Below are 24111 nucleotides of genomic sequence, written 5' to 3' on the forward strand. Positions count from 1 at the left end.
CCTATCATAGGATACCTAATTTATACATTTAAAGGGCAGTAAATCACTCACAAACATTTATTCGTTCAGCAAATATTTATAGAGTGCTGAGTGTGCCAAGCGCTACACTGCGGTCACAAACAGGATGACACAGTGGAGACACAGTGAACCCACAGGGAAAGTTCATAGGGGAAGAAGGGGGTTCTGCTTTCTCTCATGTGGCGTTTGGGAAGCCTGTGGCCTGCAGGAATGTAGTCCAGATGGAGCACCACGAGTCGCAGGGGGCAGTTGAGAGCACAGGGGTCCTGGCAGAGGTGCTGGCTTTACTGAGGTGGGAGAATGACTGTCCAGGCAAAGGTTGGGAGCGGGGAAGGGAGCAGAGGCCGTCAGGGCTAAGAATTGGCAGCAAGAGAGCCCAGTCTGTCCCAGGGTTGGAAGTGCACGGCAGGTGGGGTGCGAGATGAGCTGGAGAAGTGAGGACAAGCCAAGCCCCAGGCCTGGGACAGTGCTGGACTTAGTCCCCAGACAGTGAGCCCTTGGCGATCTGAGAGGGGAGCCATGGTCTGAGCTGCTGGCTGGGGGCTCAGTGGCAGAAGGAGGCCATTGGCCAGGGCAGAGAATGGTGGCCTGGGGGACTCCCAGGTGATGATGTCTGATCACAGGCATCTCAGAGGCAGAGTATGACAGGCAGAGATCTGAGTTCCAGGTTTTATCTCCACATGTGAAGTGGGGAACTCATGTAGACTGAGGAATGAGGAGGGACACCCTCAGATTTGCTCCTGCTAGGATCGCTCTGGCTGCTGAGTTGAGATGAGACCATAGGGGTCAGGCAGAGCCTGCTGCGGTGACCCAGGGGAGATGTGATGACCATGGGCCAGGTGGCGCCAGCAGGGAGATGTGAATGTGTGGGTTCTGGAGGAACCTACTCCACTTCTGGGTAAGCTGGCTTTTGATGGCCGATGACCTGGAGGACCAGGACAGGGAGTTCAGAGGGCTGCTGGGCCCTACGGTTCCTTCAAAGCAAGCAGCAATGGGGGTCTTCCCTGCAGGGGATCTAGAGGCGAGGGGCTATGCTGAACCCAGGACAGAGCTATTTGATTGCATCTCCCAGCCAACCCATCGAGTGACAGCTCCAAGTCCAGCAGGGCTTTGAGGAATTGGCCTGTAAATGACCTGGTATAATTAACTGAAGGGAAATGATTTATGTAACTACTGGGTGGGAAAGAACCATCATCACAGTGGTGCTTCTAGGTGTGAAGCCGAGAGTTCTTTGCCACTGTCATAAAGTGCTGTGATTGGGTCGTGAACCCTGGGCCAGCCTCGCCTGCATCCCACGGGACCCAGGACTAGCAGTTCCCAGAGCTGCCCCCTCCGGCCTCCATACTGGTGCCCAGGCCTTGGCCCCGTCATAGACCCTTTGAGCATCATGGGAGATCATTTCTGTGCATTTGGAAGAACAGTCAAAGCCTGTAAGGATCATTTTTTCTGAAGTAAATCAGTGCTGACAAGTGAAATAGAAAATATCAATGAAGAGAATAAATATGCTCTGAAGCAAGAAGCCACTGTTGGTTTCTGCTAAAAAAGCTCACAATTCAAAGCACTTCTAAATTTCTTGGTCAAGAACCAAGTGAAACAGGAATTCAGGTGCCCAGTGGGAGATCACTGCAATGTTCGAGAGGTCCATTCAGTCATTCATTCACTCAATAAGCATCTGTTGAACACTGACTCTGGGCCAGAAACTGTGGGAGGGGCTAAGGAGCTAGGGACAGGGACATAACCTTACAGGGCAGAAAGGGAGGTTATGGAGCGGTCCCTACCTTTGATGGAGTGGTCAGGGAAGGCCTCTCTGACCTGGCTATATTGGAAGGAGGAGAAGACTGCGAAGAGCATTCCAGGCAGAGGGAATAGCACGTGCAAATGCCCTGTGGTACAACCATCAAGGTTTGAGAAACCCATGTTGCTGAGCACAGTGATCAAGGGAAGAGTGGTATGAACTGAGATTGAGAAGTTAGTCCCAAATCACACAGGGCATTGTAACACATACTTTATATATAACAGAGCTGGATTTTCTCTGGAGTGCTAAGGCAAGCCATTAGAGATTTTGACCATAAGAACGGCACTTCCGGGTTTGCTTCTTAGGACAGTCATTGGTGTCTGAGTAAAGAATGGGTTGGAGAGGTGAAAGGGTTGAAGGGAGACCAGTCAAGTAGCTTTGGCGGTGATCCAGGTGACAGAAGAGAGGCCTGGACTGGGGCAGTGCCTGAGGGGAGGAGAGGTGACAGAACCCAGATGCAGTCTGGAGACAGCAGGATAAGATGTGGCTGGGGGCAGGGGAGGAAGGAGGCAAAGGTGGAAAAACAAAGATGCCAACACATGTATGCCAAGGATTTGGTGGCCATGGGGTCATCTGCTGAGCAGGGATGTTGATTGGCCCACCTAATGTGGACTGAGCACCTCTATGTACCAGGTGCTGAGCCATGAAGCCCAGGGATGAGTGACAAGTGCTCCCTGCTCTGGTGGAGCTGGCCAGCCAGGAAGAGGGGATAAGAAGCCATCACCCAGCAGCAGGGCGCATGGTGGGCACCAAGGGGTACAGATGAGCTCTGAGCCATCAGAGATGACTGGCTGGAGGAGGTGGCGTTGCATGGTACGTCAGAGAGCAGTTAGGATTCTGAACAGCAGATGCAGGGCTGGGTAGAAGGTTGGAGGGAGGAGGTGCTCTAAGTGGGAGAGATGGCATGAGCAAAGGTGGGCGGGTAAGGAAGGTCAAGGGCCTTTCAGGAACCTGACTGTGGACCTACTTGTCAGGAGTATAGAATACTGGGGGAGGGTAATGAGAGCAGGTTACACTCAGGTGGATGGGCCAAGGAGTCTGGATGATTCTGGGAGAGCCAAAGGATTTCGAGCAAGTAAGTTAGCAGAGCTAGTGGCAGGCTAGATCATGAATCTCTTGGGGATAGGAATGAGGCTGAGTCCTGGAGTATTTGTGTATGTGTGTTCGGTTCCTTGCTGTGGCAACCATCTACTTGTAAGATTGTGCCAAGATGATGGCCCTGTTTTGTTCCCCTTTACAGCCCAGTCTCTGGGGACTTGATTTATGCTGGTTATCCCACTCCTCTCCCTAAATATGGCCAGGAGATGGTGTCCATGACCTGGCAGCACTGTACTTCCTGCAGTTTATCAGGCCTGTCATTGCACCTGTGCTGGTCATTGCACCTGTCTGCCCTTTGGTCCCCCCCAAGGAGGAGGACAGCAGAGGCTCAAGTGTCTCAGGCCAGTCTGTCTGGGAAGTGTCCAGACTGTGATGGCCAGATGGGGCCTCTGCCAACACCCAGAGCAGGGTGGGGAACATCACATCCTCTCTGGAAGCTCCTCTGCTGGGGATGCCTCTCCTCCCCACTGGGGGCTCCAGCTGGGGCTGAATGTGGGGGCTGCCCCCAGCTGCTTTCTCCCTACCCCTGGAGGATTGCTGGGCTTCAGCAATTGAAAGCTCTGTCTGGGTTGGAAATGCAAAGCCACCAGGAACACTCAGGGAGTGTTCTCGCTCTTTCTCAGAGCCTCTCTCCCTCCTCTCCCTCTCAGGCTCCCTCCCTCATACTTCCTTTCTTCTAAGCTCCCATGAATCCTCCACCTGTGCACAGGTGCACGCGCACACACACACACACACACACGCACACACGCACACACACACAGGGGCAGGGCCTGTCCTCTCCTTCTCTCCCCTTTTCTTCCTAGCCTTGAGCTGACTTTTGTCCTGCTGGTGTTTCTCAGTCAAGGGTGCATTTGGAAATGCTCAGGTTGTTTTGTTGCCACAGTGACAGGAGGCAGTGAACACTACTGGCATTCAGTGGGCAGTGGCCAGAGATGATAAATGTCATGCAACTGCAAGGGACAGTCTTACAAAGAACTGCCAGTGGAGACCCTGCAGAGAAGCTGCTCCGCCATCAAGTCCTAACCAGGTGCCCCATGGAGATTTGATTCTTTCTATTTTTGGAAAACTCAGTGGCCCATGTTGCTGCTGCAGAAGGTGATGGCCGTCCTTTTGATGATCCTGTTTCCCTGTTGTATGATAGTTTGGGGCTAATCCAGATTCACCTGTGAACCATTTACTAAATACCTACTATATGCCAACAGCAGACAGATGTAAAATGTGCAAGACCTGGGCCAGGTCCTCAGTGAGCTGGCGGGTAGCATCACTGAGTGTCTCTGGTGGACTTTGAGGACCCCACCTTCGTCCCTGAACCTGCCCCACAGAGCACACTGCACACTCAGGAAATATGCAGCATGTTGAACTGACCCAGGGACTCCTTGCTTGTGACTGTTGACATTCTAGGAGGCTGGATGACAGGAGACTCTGTGTCCTTCTCCAGGGCTTTTCTAGTCTATGCTTTTGAATACTGACGTTCAAATTGAACTTTTTCAGTCTTCTGTGGTCAGGTACTGGTACTGGGCTGCATCTTTAAAGATGTTTTTCATGATTTCCATCAGTTATCTTGTCTTTGGTTGTTTTCCTAGAGGCAGAGACTGAGACAGGGGTGCTCCCAGGAGAAGTGGTAAGGATGGGCTAGGGTGTGCTTTCAGTGGGACCACAGCCCCACAGAGGACGTTCTAGCTTGAGGCAAGGACACAGTTTTTCAGGTCTCCACTTCAGTGAATCATTGGCTCCCAGAGAAGGGGACCTTGGGACACCCACACATCCGCTACACATTCCTCTCTCAAAAGTAAGGAGAATCTCATTCCTTCAAGCACAACAGCTCTTCAAGTTTGGCCCAAGTATCACAGAATCCAATGGCATAAAGACCTATCAAATTCATCTTAGTGCTTTTGAGATTTTTAAATGTTTCCCTGAGTTTCCCCCCTTTAATTCCTTTTTTCCCGTTTCCACTAAACTTCTGTTCCCATCAAGCCCAGCCCACTTCAGAGACTCAGGGAGCTCAAATGACTCCATGATGAAGAGGATATCTTTCACCGCAGGGCCTTGAACCTCAGATGACTCTCTGAGCAAAGCCCGCTCCCTCCAGCCCCACCCCAGGCCGGAACCCTGGATTCTTTCTTAGCCAGAAATACACAAAGGATTTTCTTCTCATTGCTGAGAACATTCTGGGCGTCATACCCGACAAAGCAGTTTATCTCCTCATTCAACTCTGAGATGCTTTCTGTGGGCCGCTTAAACCCTGTGGGATTAACGGGCTGTGAGGGCTGTGACTTCGCAGGGCACACAGCAGGAGTATGAGCGTGAGGTGACGCGTCAAGTGGTGTTGTTTCTGAGGGGCGGCCACGAAGCAATTGGACTAATTCCTTCTTTCCTTCCTTCCTTTTTTTAAACACACATCCCTCAATTTATACACCCTCCCTTTGGACGTTTTCCCACTGTGTGCTGGCTCTGGTAGTTCTGTCACTGCTCAGAAAGCCTCTAGATTCTTCCCTACAAGGGTTTGAACCTGAGTGACCAAAATGGCAGTGACATTTAGCAAAGGCCATGATGAAAAGATTGGGTTTTCTTCCACCTTTGGTAAGAAGCCTTTGAACGGTATTGACTAAGATTGGAGTAGGATCTAACTCACCCTTTACAAAGAACCTCCTGGCCACTGGTGGGGGGAACAGGTACAGAGACCAGGGAGGAGGCTGGTGTAGAAGAGGACGCCTTTGAAGGAAGAACTGTGGGGACTTGTGCGGGGTTGAATGGAAGCAAGAGGTGAGGGAAGGGTTGTCAGGAAGATCCCAGTTGTCTGAATTGAGCTGCTGAGTGAATGGATGATTGGGGAAGGGGTCGTAGAATTTGGTGTCAGAGGAAACTCAGTTTTCTCTCAGAGGATACGCGGAGGTGGCCTCTGGACCACCCCAGGGGAGATTCTGAGTGGCAGTGGCAGACACTGGGGGAAATGCTGGGACCAGAACTATCCATGTGATGGTTGTTGGTATCTGGTGAGATTTGGGGATTTACCCCCAGGTAAGACGCCCAACAAGCCAGGAAGAGGAAGATACCAGCCCTAGGACACTGTGCTTATTTTTCTTTCCATTTTTTAGGATGACAGCATCCGTTCCCTCCTTTATTCCCAAAGAAGTTGATTCAAACCTGTCCATTACAGAGGCTGTGGCCTGGGTCACTGTCCCTTAGAAGTGTGGCAGGAGCAGCCACAGTAGATACCACACTAATGGGACACTGCCTAACAGACCACTTCCAAGGTTTAATAAAAAAAGAGGGAAGAGAAATGGTGTTTAACACCAAAGATACTCCACATTTTAAAAATGCTGATTTCTGTATTCTTTTTTTTTTTTTTTTGTAGAGACAGAGTCTCACTTTATGGCCCTCGGTAGAGTGCCGTGGCCTCACACAGCTCACAGCAACCTCCAACTCCTGGGCTTAAGCAATTCTCTTGCCTCAGCCTCCCAAGTAGCTGGGACTACAGGCGCCCGCCACAACGCCCGGCTATTTTTTGGTTATAGTTTGGCCGGGCCGGGTTTGAACCGCACCGGGTTCAAACCCGCGCCGGTATATGGGGCCGGCGCCTTACCGACTGAGCCATAGGCGCTGCCCAATTTCTGTATTCTTAAAAACTCGCATCTTGCAATGCTGTCAAATAGGAAGCGTGTGCTAAGTCTCTCCCTCAAGGCCATGGGGAGTTTCAGGTGGTCATGGGGTAGAGAGGGAAGAAGAGAAAATCTGGCTGGTGCAGGAGAAGAGCTTCAGGTGTGGCAAGGCAGTTCAGCCTGAGGGGTGGGAGGAGGGCTCGGTGGCCCAGAAATCATGGTAAGATGCCCATTTCTCATCACTCCTGTGAGATAGTTGGAGGTGAAGAGGGAGGAGAGATGCTGAATTGCTCCCAGGGTGGATCTGGGACAAGATCCAAGATGTTTTCCACATCTCCAGCTAATAGAAGTGCCGGGAAAGGTAGTATGCCTTGTGGGAAACTGGGGCTAGTTGTATTTCAGAAATCAGAATGCTCTGGATTTTAGAAAAATAATAGGATGTATATACCCCAGGTTAAGTAACACCGGGAGGCAGTTCAGTAGCTGGGGGTATTTCTGTAGCGAAATGTGTGTACATTCACACTCAGCAAGGCAAATTAAGACCATGAATAACCTCATCCCTACTCAGCTCAGATTTTGTTACCCAATTCATTTTGACACCAAACTACCTTTTGGGTTGACATCCTACATTTGAAAAACAGCCTCTCCTGAACTGTTTAGATAAATTGTGGTACATCCATTCAGCTCTTAAAAGAAATGGAGGCAGCCCCCTTCATGCTGATGTGAAAGCATTGCCAAAATATATTGAATGGAAACGCATTATCTCCCACAAGACATGGTCTCCCAGGTGTGTGTAAGGGGTGCTCTAACCTGGAATATATATAAATATACATTCATAGAAAGTTTGTTACAGTCTTTGGGGAAATTATCTGAGCTAACCCTAAGGCCTCCTTTTCTTTTTACTCACCAGCTTCTGGATGTTTCTAGAACTTTCTAAATTATTGGTCACATTTTATGGTTCAGGAGATTTCAGAATAGGGGAATATCTACTCCCAAAGCTCTTTCAAGACCCCTCTTCAAGACCTTGGCCACTGTGGCATTTGCTTCTGGAAACTTCGGTTTTCTAAATCATGTTGACACAGCTGATTTCTGACGTGTCACCCTGTTGGTATAAAGCAGTCCTTACCTTGGAGGTCCCATTAATGTCCCTGTCATAGGAAGATGATGGAGCAGTCGATTATGGTGACTTGTGTGGTCAGCTATCACAAAAAATAAAGAGCAGGTGGCAGCAGCTGGGTTATTGAGGGGCTTGACATTCATTGGATTTGGACTAATGTGGTTGGGGAACTCATGACTATAAGGAACTAAAGGGAAAGAATTCATCCTAAAAATGATGATATGGAAAATTATTCCCTAATTTCTGTCTTGCTGAGAATTTCAGTTCTCTTTTCCCTCAATGCTGGGATCCAAGGTGTGGGTGCAGCCAGCTTTGCCCTCCCCAGTCTACTCACCTCTTTAAAGACTCTTCAGTTGAGCAAGTCTTGCTGTCTGCCAATGGGAGGCATGGATAGAGGGATGGAGAAGGCTGGGAGCAAGGTTAGGAACAGCCCTCATAGAAACCAGAGACCTGACATCAAGGGCCCCAGCAGTCTCCTAGGCAATGTTAAGATCTGTTCTTCAAGCTGAACCAAGGCACCTGCTGCAGAAACCCAGTAACAATGAATGGTCCCAATTTGTAATAGAACATTGTGGAAAGAAGATGAACTTTGGGGTCAGAGTGTCCTGGAATCTCGGCTCTGCACTGATTTCTTCTTATTGAGCTTATTCTCAGATAAAGGGGGACAATGACACCCACATCTCCCAGTGGATCATGTGACATCAATCAGACGACACATGTATAACAGTGTTTAGCAGAGGAGACAACTATTACCATTACATTTTTATTAAGCAAATTAGATGTTTTTTTTTTTTTTTTGGCCGGGGCTGGGTTTGAACCCGCCACCTCCGGCATATGGGACCGGCACCCTACCCCTTGAGCCACAGGCGCCGCCCACAAATTAGATGTTTTTTAATATGAATGTTTTCCTCCATACAATTTTCTGAACACTCAAGTAGGCATTTGCTCACTTTTCAGAAGATGACAAGTAATAAATGGACCCTAGTGAAGGCTCAGAGAGCCTGGAAGGCCCAGCCCAGGGGTGTGGTGTTTTGCATGAACATAAGCAATAATGGCCATGGCTTTGTGCAAATTGCCATCATAGCAGCTTTTTTTCACATTGGGAAAGGTGCTTCTAATTCCCATCTTGGGATTACTGCTTGCTGGGGGTTGGCAGCGTGCACTCCACCTTGCAGATGTTCTGCCCGGAATAGCTCAAAGTCACCATGCTCACCTGTGCCTTCCAGCCATTATCAAAGGAGTCCTGTCCAAAAAGGGACTGCATCCCCCCACTTAGGCAAGGGTGGGTCTGCAGGGGACTTTAGAAGGCCCTATTGTTGGGCCTTTTGTCTCGGAAAGATGACAGGCTCTGCTAGGTCAGTGGGGGAGGAACATCCATTGGTTGTCCCCTCCTGCTTTCACCAGAGGAAAACAAGGCAGTGGGAGCAGCGCCTGTTCCCTGCTCCCAAGTCTCAATGTCATCCTTGCCAGCAACCAGAGAAGGCCAAAGGCCACAATTTCCTGGAAGAGATGTTGGCTTGCTCCCATTCCTACACTATCTGCCCCTCCCAAGAGTGAATGGGTTCCTTGTTCTCAGATGTAGAATGAATGGGGACTGTGGGTGGCAAAGACACATTGTCTCTCACCATGGCAGAGAGAATTATGGATGCCTTGGAAATAATGCCTTGGCTTCTTCTTGGACCTTGTTATGGGCATTCCCGCTGCACAGCCTCTGAGTAGCCAGGGGTCATCCTGAAGGCAACTGGCTTAGAATCGTAGAATGTCCCTGCTGGAAGGCCATCAATTTAACTCCTGCAGTTGGCTGGGATTGGTGCAGTGTGCTCCAGGAGGCCGAGTCAGGTTTGTACTGTCAGCTGTGCTGAGTTGGATGCATCTACCTCCACACCAAGTATAAGAGCCAGGACAGAGCCCTGGAGATCTTCCAGTCCTGTGGTTGTCTTTGTTTCCCAGGGTTCATCTGTTCATTTCAGTTGGGGGAGGGGTACTGTCATCTGATGGGCAGAGGCCAGGGACCTGCTAGACATCCTCCCGTGCACAGGACAGCCCCACAGCAAAGAATTATTTATCCCAGAATGTCAATAGCTCCCAGATTGAGGCCCCCTGCTTTGGCCAAGGTCACCACTCACAATGTGCAGATGGGCTTTTGAGGTCCAGAGAGATGAAGTGACACACAAAAGTCCAAAGGGTTTCGGTGACAATGCCACAACCCAGGTTGCATGACCCTTTGACCTTTAGAATGGGCTACTTGTCCAGATAGAAAACAAAATTCCCAGACAGAAGCTAGTTACCAAATTTGCCCAGGCTGAGCATACTCTTATCCTTGGACAGGCCAGTGTCATACAGTTGTCCTTGGGTATTGCAATAGCAGGGTCCCTGTGGACCTCAGGCTTGGCCCCAGTGCACTGCAGTGGCACAATTGATCTTGAGGATGGGGCCATCAGCTTTGTTATTATCTCGAAGGCCACCTTTTAGTTCCAGGTGTTCCACTCACCAAGCCATGTGGCACCTGAAAAAGTGAGTTAGTGAGGGGCCAAGCCTGGTGACAGACTATGCTCTGGTATGTTCATGGCTCCAGAGCCTTGGACAGTTGGGAGAAGGGAGCTGTTGTCTCCCAGGCTCTGACTTTGTTGCTTCACTTGCAGCCCAGGAACTTTGTCTCTTTTCCACCTTAGAATCCCTCTGTTTCCTTGTCTATAAATAGTACTAATAGTCTCTGCCTTGCCTGTTTCAGCGGGAAGGGATCTGAGAATCAAAGAAAAGAATCTAAGAAAAATGAGCTTTGAAAATACACAGCACTGACAGGATAGATGTGGCTGTCTCAATTTACTTTCAGTGGTGTAAGAAGACTACCCTCAGCTGCCTTTTTTGGAAAGGGAAGCAAAACACCCTACCTCCCATCACTCTGGGCCAGCACCCGCCAATAAACTTTCTGTGATGGTCGAAATGATCTCAGTCTGTTCTGTGCTGCGCAGTAGCCCTTAGCCACATGTGGCTACAGAGCACTTAAAATATTCACAAGAAACTGAATTCTTAATCTTATTTGATTTTAAGTAATTTAAACTGTCAAATGTGACTAGTGGCCACTGTGTTGGGCAGTGCAGCTCTGGACCATCGGTGTGGGTATTTTTCCTTCTTGACTATGGTTTTGTCGCAAAGCCACAGACATTTCAGCTTCTTCCTTTTTTAAAGACCAGCAGCTGTGATTTTTCTCAAAAGTATCATTTTCCCTTTATGGTTCAAACTTGGACTAAAATCATTCTTAGCTTAACCCAACAGGACCCTTTTAAACAGGACTTAAGCTCTGTCCAGAGAACTTGTAAAGGGTGGTTCTGGAAAGAATCATCCAGAACGTGGAGATCTTACATGTGTCTGGTTGGGATATAATTTCATCTGTCTGGCCTCCCTTCAGAAGGCAGGCCAGGGGGCCACCTTGGTGACCTCATGCCTGGGGTTCTTGACCTGGGACAGTGCCCTCAGACCCCAACACAAGGATTTTTAAAGGAAGTGTTCCTGTGGAGAGACTGCAGAGGCAACAGGTCTAAAGCCAAGTCCTGCAAAGGCAATTTTAGCCTCCAGGTTGTCCCCAGCCAACAGCAGGGGGCTGGGCTTTTACACTGGGCCTCTGCCAGTTCCTGATAGAAGATGCTGTGTGGGGTGTAGGATAGAGGGTAAAATCCTGGGCTCCCTGCCCTGTCTTAGCCACTCCAGCAGCCCTAGGCAGTCTCCAAAGAAAGACTGCAGGTTCCCAGAGAGTCAGACATGCGGCTTCTTCAGGTGGTACTTTCCTGCATCCAGAGCACAATCACCTGCATCCCAGCCAGAAGGTGGGAGGCAGGTCTCACCAATCTTCAAGGCAATGCTGACCATGGGAAGCTGAGGCTTCTAAAGTTTAAGTGCTTTGATTGGGGATCACTTGATGAGTGTTGCGTGGCCAAGTCAGCATCCAAACTAGGGTTTATCTGTCTGCTATATTTTGTTGCCTTATCACACTGTCACTGTTAAAACTCTTGGGCAAGACAGAGAGCTCTGTGCTATGTGCCTGGAGACTTCCAGCAGGGTGTTGGTGTGACTTATGGAGTAAAGGACTCTTCTAAAAATAAAAGGAAACGTGTTGAATGTTTACTTGCCCAATACAAATTTGGAATATAATTTCAGGGTACTCTCCTTTTGCTCTCTGAACTTATCTAAGAATCTCAGGTTAAGACCTTCCTGAGTTGAGGGTGAAAAACATTCCATAAAAGGCAAAATAGTAAACATTTTAGGCTGGCCAATGTAGCACAAAGGCTGTCATGGACAACATAAATATAGGTGTGTCTGTGTTCCAATAAAACTTTATTTATATAACAGGAGGTAGGCTATGTTTGCTAGTGTCAACCACTAGTCCAAGTTGAACCCGAACCCAGCTTCAAAGCATTTATAACTATTTACACACAGCAGATTCTACCTGACTGGGCATTCATGAGGCCTCCATCATCTATCAAGTGCCCTCTTGAAGGGAAAAAAGTGATCTAGCATCTGTTGAGTGTTAACTAGGAGCCAAGCTCCACTGGGCATTTTGTGTGTATCATCAGGAGCACTTTCCCACCTCGAGATCCTGAGCCTCTCACAAGCAAAGATGAGCTTGTTATTTTCATATTGGCTCTCCATCTCTGGGCATTATTTATAACTTTGTTATATTATTTTTGTTGTGTAGTTTCCTGCTGTTGCCTAAGTCACATGCATGACTGTGTCTCAGTGAGGTGGGAGTCACAGTCTGGATTTACTTGGTGATGATTTAATAACTGTCCATTCTCTAGTAGATTGTAAGAGCCACGAGGGCAGGGTTTGTCTACACCACTGACCATCCTGTCCACAGAGCACACTGTAGGCTCTTACTAGATGAGTGATCCACTAGTGAGTGGATTAGCATGTGAACCTTGAGGAGTACAGGCGGTGAGGGAGGATGGTTTCCAGGGGTCAGCCAGAGCTTGCCAGACGAGGCACCATCTCATTGCTTCTCGACACCCCTGGCTGTTCCAAAGCCAGTGATCATGCAGACCCTCTCTGTAGCAGTGCGCCTGTGGCTGGCTGGGAAGAGAGAATTGGCCCATCTTGGGAAGGGGTCAGAGGTGAGGACAGAAAAGGCATGGGATGCAGCTACTAAAAGAAAGTAGATGCTGTTGAGTAACAAGCTCTTGCCTGGAGGAGCCCAACAAAGAGGGCTGTTTGGGCAAAGAACAAGGGGTGATGTGTTCCTTGGTCGACACCAGAAGCATAATTAATTCACCAGGCAGCAACCTGCTGTTCTGGGCTTCTGCCCCAGCCTCCACCCAGATCTTTCCCTCATACTAGGAAAGGCTGTGTCTGCCCCTGCCACAGAGACATAAGCTCAATTCATTATTTTCCTTTCCTAATTAGGCCCAGGAATGATGGAGACAATTATTAATAATGTATTGGGGTTTTCTAAATGTCCCCTCAGGAGCTAAGCCTGAGAACTGTGCCCTTGATGATAAGCAGCCACTCTGCCACCACACTGGGCTCCGTACCCAGAGTGGAGAAATAAATAAATCAGAGGAGCAAGGGGCCCATCCAGCACAGGCTACAGATGGCAGGGTCCATCCCACCACCAGTGAGTGGGGAGAGAGAGGCCTGGGATGCCAGCTGCCTGTGCCCCAGCCCTTCCCTTGCTGGCCTTTTCACAGCACCCTATAGGGCTCAGCTGCTCAGCCCCTGCCCCAGGAGGCAGCCTTGACTCCTGTCTGTCTCTCACGCCGACCCCCGCTCTCTGGGACCTCTCCCTGCAGAGCATTTCCTGACTCTGGCCTACTCTCCACTGCTGATGCCTGACTCGGACCCACCACTGTCCCACCTGCCCACCCTTCTCCCACCCTGTCATGTGCACACACACATGCACGGTCTGTTTAAAAGCAGAGTCACTGGGATGACATCAAAGCCCGACCTCGCCACCCTCTTTCACAACCTTGAAGTGCCATCTCCTCTGTTAGTTCTCATGGCCTCCAGGACCTAGGTAATCCCATCCTTCCCAGTGTCCTCTGCCGACTTTCCATTGGCCATGACGACTTCCTCTGGCCCCTGAGACCTGCCAGGCCCAAGTTCACCTCAGGGCCTCTGCTGTGGCTCTTCCTTCTCCACATGTCTCTATAGTGACCTCTCACGCCAGGTTCCAGTCTGTGCTGAAATGTCACCCCTGAGGCTGACCTGATCGTCCACATCACACTGAGCCCTGCCTACTCCACTGCGAACGCCTGACTCTGACCCACCCACATCCCAGCACCCTTAGCTCCCATAGCTGCTGTTTGTGGTAGTAAAGGGCACATGGTGGTGTCCAGGAGGGCCACCTCCTCTGCACCTCCCTTACGAGAGAGGAGACCATTCCCAGAAGTTCCCAGCAGCTTTTCCTCTCTTGTCATTGGCCAGAACTGCATGGCCCTGAACCAGTTAGAGCCAGAGGACTAGAAGGACCAGGCCTGGCTGAGACCACCAAAACCTCACCTCCTAGGCTGGCCCCATATCCTCAGAGCCTAGGCCCTGTGGAGGGTGGAGGCACAGAGGAGACTCGAGTTCTTTTAGGGAGAAGGGGAAGGATGGGGCAGCGAGGGGCATCTGCTGCCAGCTCTTCTGACAGAAAACCTCACTAAACCTTGCTCCAGCCATGGAGGAGGGTCTGTTGCTTTCCCTCCAACAAACGGTGATAGAAACTGAGATTAACAGACTGAATGATTTGCCCAGAGTCAGAATCTAGATTTTAACCCCAGGGCCTTCTGATTCAAAGCCACCGCGCATCACCACTGCGCTGATCTGGACAACCAATACCCAGGAAGAAGGAAGCACCTGGCAGTGGGGAGCAGCCGTGATAACCCCACAAGCAGCAGCAGAGGCCCACACACAGGCAGGGAGAGGCCTCAGGGGCAGGCAGTGGGGCACAGCTGAGCGAAGAGGCTCAGAGAGAGCAGAGGGAATGACCAGCTTGGGGCCTGGGCCGTGAAGAAGGCACTGCCCCTGTCCACACTGAACAGCGGGGGCAAGAAGGCCAAGACGCTTCCCGCACAGGAGGCTGGGGGCTGGGGTGGGGCCTGAGAGTCATGCCCACTGGGCAGCTGTGAGAAGGGGCCAAGAGCAGAGAGGACATTTGAGGGCCACTCATACAGCATGAGGGGAGGACCCCGGGCCCTGGGCAGCTCTCCCCAGGAAGCCCAGCAAGGTCTGCAGCAGGGGGAGAGCAGGATTGCTCAGCTGCAGCAGCCCACGGCACAGGGGCTCACAGCGGTGCAAAGGACGGCATAGGGGAGGCAGTGTGGGACCGCCCATAGGACTACAGAAAGGGTGGTGGGCCCCCAAGCAGGCTGAACACAGATTCGCCCCCCTGGCCCAGTACCCCCCACTTTGCTGCAGTGTCCACAAAAGGCCCCCTTCCTTTGTTTCTGGAAGAGGCAGGCCACAGAGGCACCTCCAGGAGCTCTGCACCCTCTGGGCAGCTACAGTGCCTTCCTGTCTCCATCACGTGTGAGCCAGGAGTCGGGGTGCGCTGCCTGTGAATATTGGGACCCCTTAGTTTGAGGGAGGAATCAGGAAGACTCCTGAGAAAAGGGAGTGCTGAACGCCGCATCCTGAGCCAGATTCCTGTCGGGAGAGAGAGGGTAGCAGGGCTCCCCAAGCAGCAGCGCTGTGTTCATCTGAAGCAATCCCTGAGGAGGCTTCTTGCTTCTCCAGGGGCTGGCGTAGAGCACCGCTGTCTCGTTTTGTGTTTGTGGTTTTCAAGTCCAGCTAATGTGCTCTGGTACCTTCGGGGTGGAAGATGAGTGAGCACTTCACACCCAAGCTGGCCCTGCAGACCTCCCCCAACTGTTGTGGGATGTGGGCACCCTGGCACAGGCCTCCCGGAGGATGCCCTGTACCCATGAGTGGACAGCAGGGGCCTGAGAGTCAGTCCCTTGTGTCTGAGACAATGGGGCTCTGTGTGGGGGTGGGGGCTGGGGGAGGAGGCAGCCAGCTTTGCCCCCATGCTGCTGCTGCTTCAGGGGACTTTGAGTCCGTCCTACAACTATCAGGGGCAGAGCTGGGGGCACTGAGGCCAGGGAAGAGACTTCTGAGAAACCACCTATGCCCTCCTTGGGGAACAAGTACTTTGGGGACAGCACATAAGCAGGGCTGAGAAACCTGAGTCTGGTCCCTGTGTGGCCTTGGTAGGCATCTCCCCTACCTCAAGCCTCAGTTTCCTCTTTTGTCCAAAGGGTCACACAAGTCTTTGGCAAAGCTCCTGACCCCCTTGCTGTCCTTGTGAGCCAGACAAAACCAACGGGTGCTTCAGGAGAGCTAGCCAAGGCAGGAACAAAGAGGAAGTGTGCTTTTCAATTCTCTTATTTAAACATTTTGCCACCTTTCAGTGAGCGCTCTGAGTCTCATGTGTTTGCACTTTTCCTAGATGCACTGGGCAATTTCCTCAAGACCCTTCAGGTGATAAAGGACCCTGTACATGCTAAGGACCAAGTATGCCGTTAGACACTCTAAGGACCAATTGTGCCTTGGAGTAGGCTGTGACTTCTCTCACCTCTGCTCCCAGTGAGGCCTGGTGGTGTCACCAGCTCATACTAACCCCAAGACAGAGAAATGACTCCCAGCCCAGGCTAGCTTCTGCCTCCTGTTTCCCCCAGGAAAGGCTCACTTTGTCCTTTTTGGCGGAGGAAGCACATTCATGGAAATCAGCTCTTCAACAGAGACTGAGACTGATCTCCACAGTACAGGGGCCCTAGACGAACCAACACTAGACTGAATTGTCAGTGGCTGTGACCCACCTGGGCTGGGAGCTGCACTGCTGAGGACCCTGGAAGCAGAAAGATGAGACTGTGGTGGCCGCACCTCCTCATCTGACCTTGCCCTGACTATCAAATGGGACAACAGAGGCAGCATTCTTGTGGGTACCAGGAATAGCATCCATCACTTACCCAGCAATGATTTTATGGGACTAGCACACATGATGGTGCATAGCCCAATTACATCCCCTTTTACATTCCCTTTTATGTAATTTGTGTATGCCTTATTTATTTAAGGCATAAAATATGTACATACATACATACATGCCTTAATTAAGGCCAATTAAGCACCCAGCATGCAACCCTTTCAGCTCCTGGGAACGGTCAGGAAACCTCTCAGGCAGCCTGGACTTGAGTCACCAAAGACTTGGAAAATTAAAAGAGAGTCCAAGGAGGCCCCCAGGCCCAGAGGCCCCAGGGTCACCAGTGGGGCTTGGCTGCAGAAGTGGGGAGCCATGTAAGCAATTGGCTGGTCTCTTAATGTGGCCAGGCACAAGGTCAACAGGCCAAGCCGTGGATAAAGCCTCTGTCCCATGATGGAAAAGTGATTTTATTTTTATTTATTATTATTTTTTAATATTAAGTCCTCTTTTTTTATTTTTTTAATAGATTTTATTTAATTAATTAATTTATTTTTGTGTGTGTGTGGTTTTTGGCCGGGGCTGGGTTTGAACCCGCCACCTCCAGCATATGGGACCAGTGCCCTTCCCCTTTGAGCCACAGGCGCTGCCTGGAAAAGTGATTTTAAAACAAAGAACATGGCTATGACTTTCCTCTTCTAGAACTAGATCGCATTACTTTTTAAAGATACCTTGTAAACCTGAGATTGTCCAACCTACTTGCTGTCCCCTTGAGTCATTCCTGGCGGCTCAGTTCCCACCTGTCCGTCAGACTCTTGTGCACCACTTCTCTCCAACAGCTGGCTCAGGAGGGGCCAGCTGTTCCCCTGTTAGTTAAGTTGGCTGTGAGCACTGTTGCCAAGCCTCTGGCTGTGTAGCCTCAGTTTCTCCACTTTTAAAAGGGGCATATATCAAGTTGACTGAGGGCCTATTAAAATAAATCCATAAATTAAATACATACATACAAACATACATACATACATACATAAAAGGGGATATAATTGGGCCATGCACCATCATGTGTGCTGGTCCCATAAAATCATTGCTGGGTAGTGATGGATGCTATTCCTGGTATCCACAAGGATGCTGCCTCTGTTGTCCCATTTGATATTCACAAAACCCCATGAGGACTATAGGAGAAGTGTTTTGTCACCAAGAGTGGCTGGAGGGCTTGCTTGATCCCACATGGTTCTGTGATTTTGGACTTTGGGAAACTCCCACCCCACCCCCAACAGGAACTTCCTTGGTCTCTTTGGTCCCTTCAGCCTCCTTGAACACACATTCAGGTGGGCACATCTGAAGCTCTCCACTCTACGTGCTTCTTTTGCAGACACACCTCTGGGGGTATCACAATCTCTTTTCCATTTCTTTCCTAGCTCTTGCCACAATAAGTAATTATATATTTGGTGATGCATTTGTTTGCTATTGGCTTCCTCTGCTCTTCTCAGAGTTCCCTTGGGGAGAAACCTCATCTGTTTCACTCCTTGGACTCTCAGCTCCATCTCCCCAAACTGCAGGGTTGGCTGGGCCCTGCCTGGCTTTTTCCTTCCTGCACCACTGTTTGGAAACCCTCATAAGGGAGGAAGCTGGCCAGTGCTAGGACTCACTTCATTTGTTTCTTGTCTCTCTGGGATCATTGTTGTTGCATGATAAATGTACCTACTGTTAAACAAACAAACAAACGAACAAACCTTTGTTTTATATATTTGGTATGTTTTTGCATGTTTTAGGCAGGAGGGCAAATCTGGTCTGTTACTCCATCTTGGCTGGAAGCAGAAGTCCCAAAGGTTTTAACAATAACATTTCTTAACTGAAAAGTATGCTGTTACTCTGATAAAGCAAAACTTTATCTCTAAATTGCTCTCTCTGGTTGCCAGTCTCCTCGTCTTTAAAGCATCAGAAGTGTTTAATGTATACAGCAGACAAAACCTCATTGAGTCTCAGGAGAGAGGGTGTTGTGACCCCTGAGGTGTCAAGACAGCTCCTGTCTTTCTGTTGTGTTTGCAGAATCTCGTCTGGGAGCAAGAGGGAGAGACAGAGGAGGCAGAGAGCTCAGACATCCTCATTCCTGGAACGTGGCAGTTCCCGATTGTCTCAGCCTTCCCTGTCTGACCACCTGTCTCTCACAAGGCATCACCTTTACCCCTGAAATGACCTTACCTAGTGCATTAGCAATTTGTGTGTGTCTTTTCTCTTAGAAACAGCAGACTCCTTGAGCAAGATGATCAGGTCCTAGCTTTGTAATGATCCATGGGGCAGCTGGTGCCAGACCTGGCATGGACACAGTGTACATTTGATTCATCCTTGCATTCCAGCTCTCAGCACAGTGCTGGGCACTAACCGTGCTCAGTTGTGTTTGGTGGATAAATGAATGAGCAACTTCGTGATGCTATCTTCACAAATATGCACCATCAATCTGTGCGTATGATTAGCTGTCTTGTCACCTCTCAGAGAGGTTGGCCACATGCAACAGGAGGAAAGTTCAGGGACAGACCCAGCCCTAAGACCAAGGTCCCAACCTTGGCCCCTGGGAAGATTTCTTCTTAATTCTGAGCCTTGGTATGTATTCTGTTTTCTGAAATGACACCACCTAGGCTTTTTCCAGCTCCAACATTCTCTAATTGACTCAAGCAAGGATAAATAAGGATGCATTCTTTGAATACAACAGCTGGTTTTCTGAGCAAAATCCAAGATTTATGCCTCCTCAACTAGGTTCCACAAAACACCTCCCTCTTTTCATATGTTAGCATTTTTGCATCAGTAAGTTTTCTTACAAGTGTGCAGTGATCATTTTCTGCAAAGGGGACCCTGTACAGGACACTCAACCACCTGCTCCCTGCTTTCAGTACCAATTATATTTTGAAAAGTAATCCAAAAAAAAGAAAATTCCCATCTTATTAACAGAGAATGTAAAGAATTGAGGCACTGTGGAATTTAGTGCCAAATTCAATCTTACAGTCAATCAAGCTGATGGAATTTCTCAAGAGGCCTGTTGGCATTTTTTTGAGAGGTAATTCTACCTGTGTGGGAATACCCAGTTTGTCGTTGTCATTAATGTTGTTCTTAACATCCATACCAGCTGGGATCACTCATTGTGGCAACCAATGAGTGTTTTCTATGGGGTGGGGGAGGGCAGAATTCCCTAGCTGAGACCACACACTGATAGATCCATCCCCGGTCACAGGAGTGTCGGGTAACCTTCTGTGCACCATCTGTGGGAAAGCATGGCCCTGGAGATTGCTGTGAAAATGAGGAGGCAAACCTTTGGGGGTTGGGGGCCCAGTGTAAACAGAACAGCCTTAGATGATTTGGTTGCATTTCTGCCTCTCCAACAATGACTTATGACTTCCCAGAGGGTAGGGAAGGTGGGGCATCCCCTCACCCCCCAGAAAGACTGAGGCAAGTCTGGGACACTGGGGGGAAGGATTTGATGTTTGATATTTCACCGAAAAAGCATTGAACAAGTCCATCATGGGGAAAATGAGAATTCTTTTGGGCCTCCTTTTCCTTACAGTTTATGCCTACTTTTGAATTCTATCTTCTGTATCTTTTCAGTGGTGAGCTTTCTAAAGGCCTGATGCTATCCTGGCTGAGAGCAGTTCGGAGGCAGAAGCATTTCTGATTCTGCTTGGTCTCTGTGACAATCTCAGTTTCACCCCTGGGGACCTTGCATTTGTTAATGGGGTTTTAGCCATGGTTCCCTGGGAAGCACATAATGGCTGCCTGGATCTCCTAACCCTGCTGCGACAATTCAATAACAATTCCATAACCACTCCCTCCTTTCCTTCTTCCATCTTTGATCTGTGCAGGAGTGTACAGAAGTACAAGCACTGGAGAAAAACAGCTTCTTATAAAGTTAATCTGACACACCATACGATGCAGCAATCCCGCTCCTAGACATTTATCAAGAGAAAGAGGAAAACATGTCTCTGCAAAGACTTGCACACAAATTTTACAGAAACTTTATTCACCATAGTAGAAACCTAGAGATAGCCTAGGCATTTATCATCAGGTGAATGGCTGAAAAGATTATGGTATTCCTGTAATGAAATACTACCCTGCAGTAAAAAGGAAGGAACTACTGAAATGCAACAACACAGGTGAATCTCAAAAACCCTATGCTGAGTAAAAGAAGTAAGAAAAAGGCACCTGTACTGCATGATTTCATTTATAGGAATGCCATAGACAGGCAAATCTAATCGATGATTTTAGAAATCAGAAGAGTGGCTGCCCCCAGGGTGGCACAGCCTAAGAAAGAGGCACAGGGAAACTTTCTGGGCTGTTGGAAATATTCTATGTCATACTGGACATGTGTCTTCCACTGGTGTATGCACGTAGCAAAGCTGATCAGACAGTACATTTAAGATGGGTGCCTTTCACTAGGTGTGAATTGTGCATTGGTAAGAATCATAATAATGATACCCGTAGTATCCTTTGAGAAGTCATCCACCTGTTCCCCACATGCTGTTTAAACCCCTCGAGTTTCCTTTTATGGATGGATACCAGGTCTGGGACATAGTTCCGATTATTTTGCAGATATTCATGTCTTAAAGACTTCCCCAAAGCTAATACTGTCTTTCCATCTGTTCATTCCTTCCCCCCAATTCCTTTCTCTCTCGTCCTCTTCCTTTCCTTATTCTTTTTACAATTCTGGACACTTCTTTCCAGTTGTATCTGAGTCTTTCCAGAGCCCCTGGGATGAGGCTGTGCAATGTCTTTGCTTTTCTGCAAGGAAAGTGAACTGGACTTACTTACACCTGTCCTTTCAGTCCACCCCAACCCAGCCTGTGCCCAAGGGGGCAGGACAGGTTCACCTGTGCTCTCCATGGATTGAATAGTGTTGGGAGGGTCCTGGAGCACCCAATATCAGATGCTTTGTCAATGAAACTTTTCCAAATTTTAGCCACCCGCTTCAAAACTGAGACAGCTACAGGTGCCCCATCACATGGGCTGAATCCAAGAAGGGAAAGAGCCTGCCTCTTGTAGGAAATTAGCTTAAGAAATAAACATGGCTGGGCCTCCCTTTTTCTCCTTCCTCCCCCATTGTCCCCTGTGAGCCCCACTCCCCACCCCCACCTGCAGAAGAACCCGATTTAATGCCTCAGCTGAGAGAATGAGATGTTCTGTTATTTTTCATGGGAAATTAGACCTGACCCTGCTGTCAGTTAGCTCATGCCAAGAGAGGATAGATGGCCTGGGGCACAGCGCTTAGCCCTTGCTCTGAGCACGCGCCAGGGCCGGGATGGAGGCACTCAGGGCCCAGCCTGGCTGGGGGCCAGCTATGATGTCACTTGCTACAGGGTGGGGGCAGGGACAGTAGGAAAGGTTAGAGAGCTTTTATCCCAATGATGGATGGTGGTGACTGCCCCTCCTACATCCCCCTCCCCCCACCAGTTGGTGTCATCCATGACAGTCCCACCTCTGATGCTGGCCTGACTGCCTCATGCAGGGGAGACTCAGGCTGCTTGTGTCTCTTTTCAGCTCCCAACTCTACCTCTTGCCCTGCTGAGGAAAGCTGGTGGTCGGGGCTGGTGATCATCATTGCCGTATGTTGTGCCTCCCTGGTGTTTCTGACTGTGCTTGTTATCATTTGTTACAAAGCCATAAAAAGGTAAGTGCCTGCCTACTGCCCCCAGCTCTGAATCTAAGGGCGCTCCTACCCCGTCATTTCGGTGTTAAGCATTAGCACTTACAATGAACTCCCATCTACCCTCACTCTAATTCAACAATTATCAAGATTTTCCGTTTTCTTTTTCCTTTGATCTGTTTCATTGCTGAAGTATTTGAAAGTGGATCAGAGACATAATGTCCCTGTCATTTATAGGAAGTTTGCAAGCATTTGATTAGCACCAATTATATGTCAAGCCCAGTGTAATACAAAAAAAATGCAAAGATGTTGCAAGATACTCAAAGGTAATCAGAGTTGTTAATCATATAATATTTCTAAGAAGCAAGTTTTTAAAAAGTTGCCTGAAGCCCAGAGTTGGAGGGTCCGTATTAAATACAATCCTAGTACCTAAAATATTCAGTTTTCCTCTTTGAATCAGTTGTTTTATGCGTGCACTTTAATACTTCAAAAGCAGAAAGAGTGAAATATCAAGTTGAAAGTCCTAACGAGCACATGGTCAGGCACACAGAATAAAGGAGAGTGGAAAGCCCAGCAGTGTCCTGACAACTCAGCAGAAGAGGCTGACACCAGTGGGCAGGATCCAGGTGTGGCAGCTCTACACAGGATGGGCCCAAGCCACAAGCCCACTCTGCCCTATACTCATGCTGTAGGGCGGGCTCCAAACCCATGCTAAGTAACAAGGGAATAACTGCGGTGTGGCAACACCTCGGCCAGCACTGGGCTCATCTCACCTTTGTTCTCCCAGGCCATCTCCCCAGCGTCTTTCCCAATAGGCTCCATTTTGTAGATGAGGAAACTGACGTTCTAAGGAGTTGGGGAGCTGCCTCAGATGGCACAACCAGTGAGCAGGGGAGGCAGAACTTGAACCCAGAATTATAAGGCCCCCAAGCCCACCCCTAACCTTAATGCCCTGCTTTAGTGTTGCAGATGAGTTCAACACACTGTTAGGATGATGACACACCTCCACATTCCTGTCTGCCCTCCCTCAGGGGTACAGAAGAAGGGGTGGTAGAGGTGTGGTGAGGCATGTCTGTGCCTCTGAGTCCAGAAGGAAAGACAGACAGGCAAAGAGGCCTAAGGTTCTGAGACCTTGTAACTCTGGGCAGGAACCAGCCTTGGACACCAAGGTGGATGTGTTGGAGTCTTCCAGGGGACGGGGCTGTCTAATCCCCAGGTGTTTTCTGGGTACCTCCCGTGTGCCCGGCTCGGTGGGCATGGAAACAGGTCAGACCCAGGCTGTGCCCACAGGCTGCTCACCTGGCCTCCAGGGGTAGGGACTGATGAGGTGGTAGAGGGGTTGCTGGCAGCCTGTTGTGGCTGCCCAGAGGAGTTGTGATGATCCCTGATTGGGATGCTAGTGGCGTTTGAGCAAGAGTCTGCTGGGATGGGAGGAGGATTTTAAGCAGAGCGGGGAAGCATCCAGGGCACCAGGAAGATGCTGCAACCAGGAAGATGAGGCTGGAGGGGGCTGCCAGCCTGACCTGGGGGTGGGGTGGGGTGGGGCTTTGTCACTAGGCTAAATGTGGCTTTGCTTGTGACTCCAGGCACCAGGAGCTACTGAAGGTTTGGGGAAAAGTATGCAGCACCAGGACACAGGCTGGCAATCCCCTCAAGGACTCCCCCCTTGCCTCTTGGAGGAAACTCACTCAACATAAATAATGTTTTAAATTAATTTTCACTCTCATAAAAGACACCCTGAGCCACCTCTGCCTCACCTTCTGCCCCAAACCTCCCCTAAAGAAACGTCCTACCTGCTTCAACTGGAGGTGGGAAGAAGGAACACAGCAGGAGAACAGACTCACATAAATATCTTTCCAGACAGTGTTGCCCAGACACAGCCATTCTGGGCTTTGTTTCATCTGGGCTGGGGATCTCCCAGGAGGGAAGTAAGGGGGGCCTCCTCTCGGAGCAGCCAGGAGGGCCTTC

General features: G+C 49.6%; 1 protein-coding gene across 3 annotated transcripts in view; it reads left to right on the forward strand.

Annotated features, from left to right (window-relative positions):
• Nucleotides 1-24111, forward strand: part of PRIMA1 (proline rich membrane anchor 1) — a 58162-nt gene that overhangs the window by 18688 nt on the left and 15363 nt on the right. For all 3 annotated transcript variants that reach the window (XM_053601790.1, XM_053601789.1, XM_053601788.1), the window contains exon 4: nt 22038-22167. In XM_053601790.1, coding sequence (XP_053457765.1) covers nt 22038-22167 — 130 coding nt within the window. The remainder of the gene's footprint in view (nt 1-22037; nt 22168-24111) is intronic.

Source organism: Nycticebus coucang, chromosome 9 (genome assembly GCF_027406575.1).
Source record: "Nycticebus coucang isolate mNycCou1 chromosome 9, mNycCou1.pri, whole genome shotgun sequence".
In the NCBI taxonomy this organism is placed as follows: domain Eukaryota; kingdom Metazoa; phylum Chordata; class Mammalia; order Primates; family Lorisidae; genus Nycticebus; species Nycticebus coucang.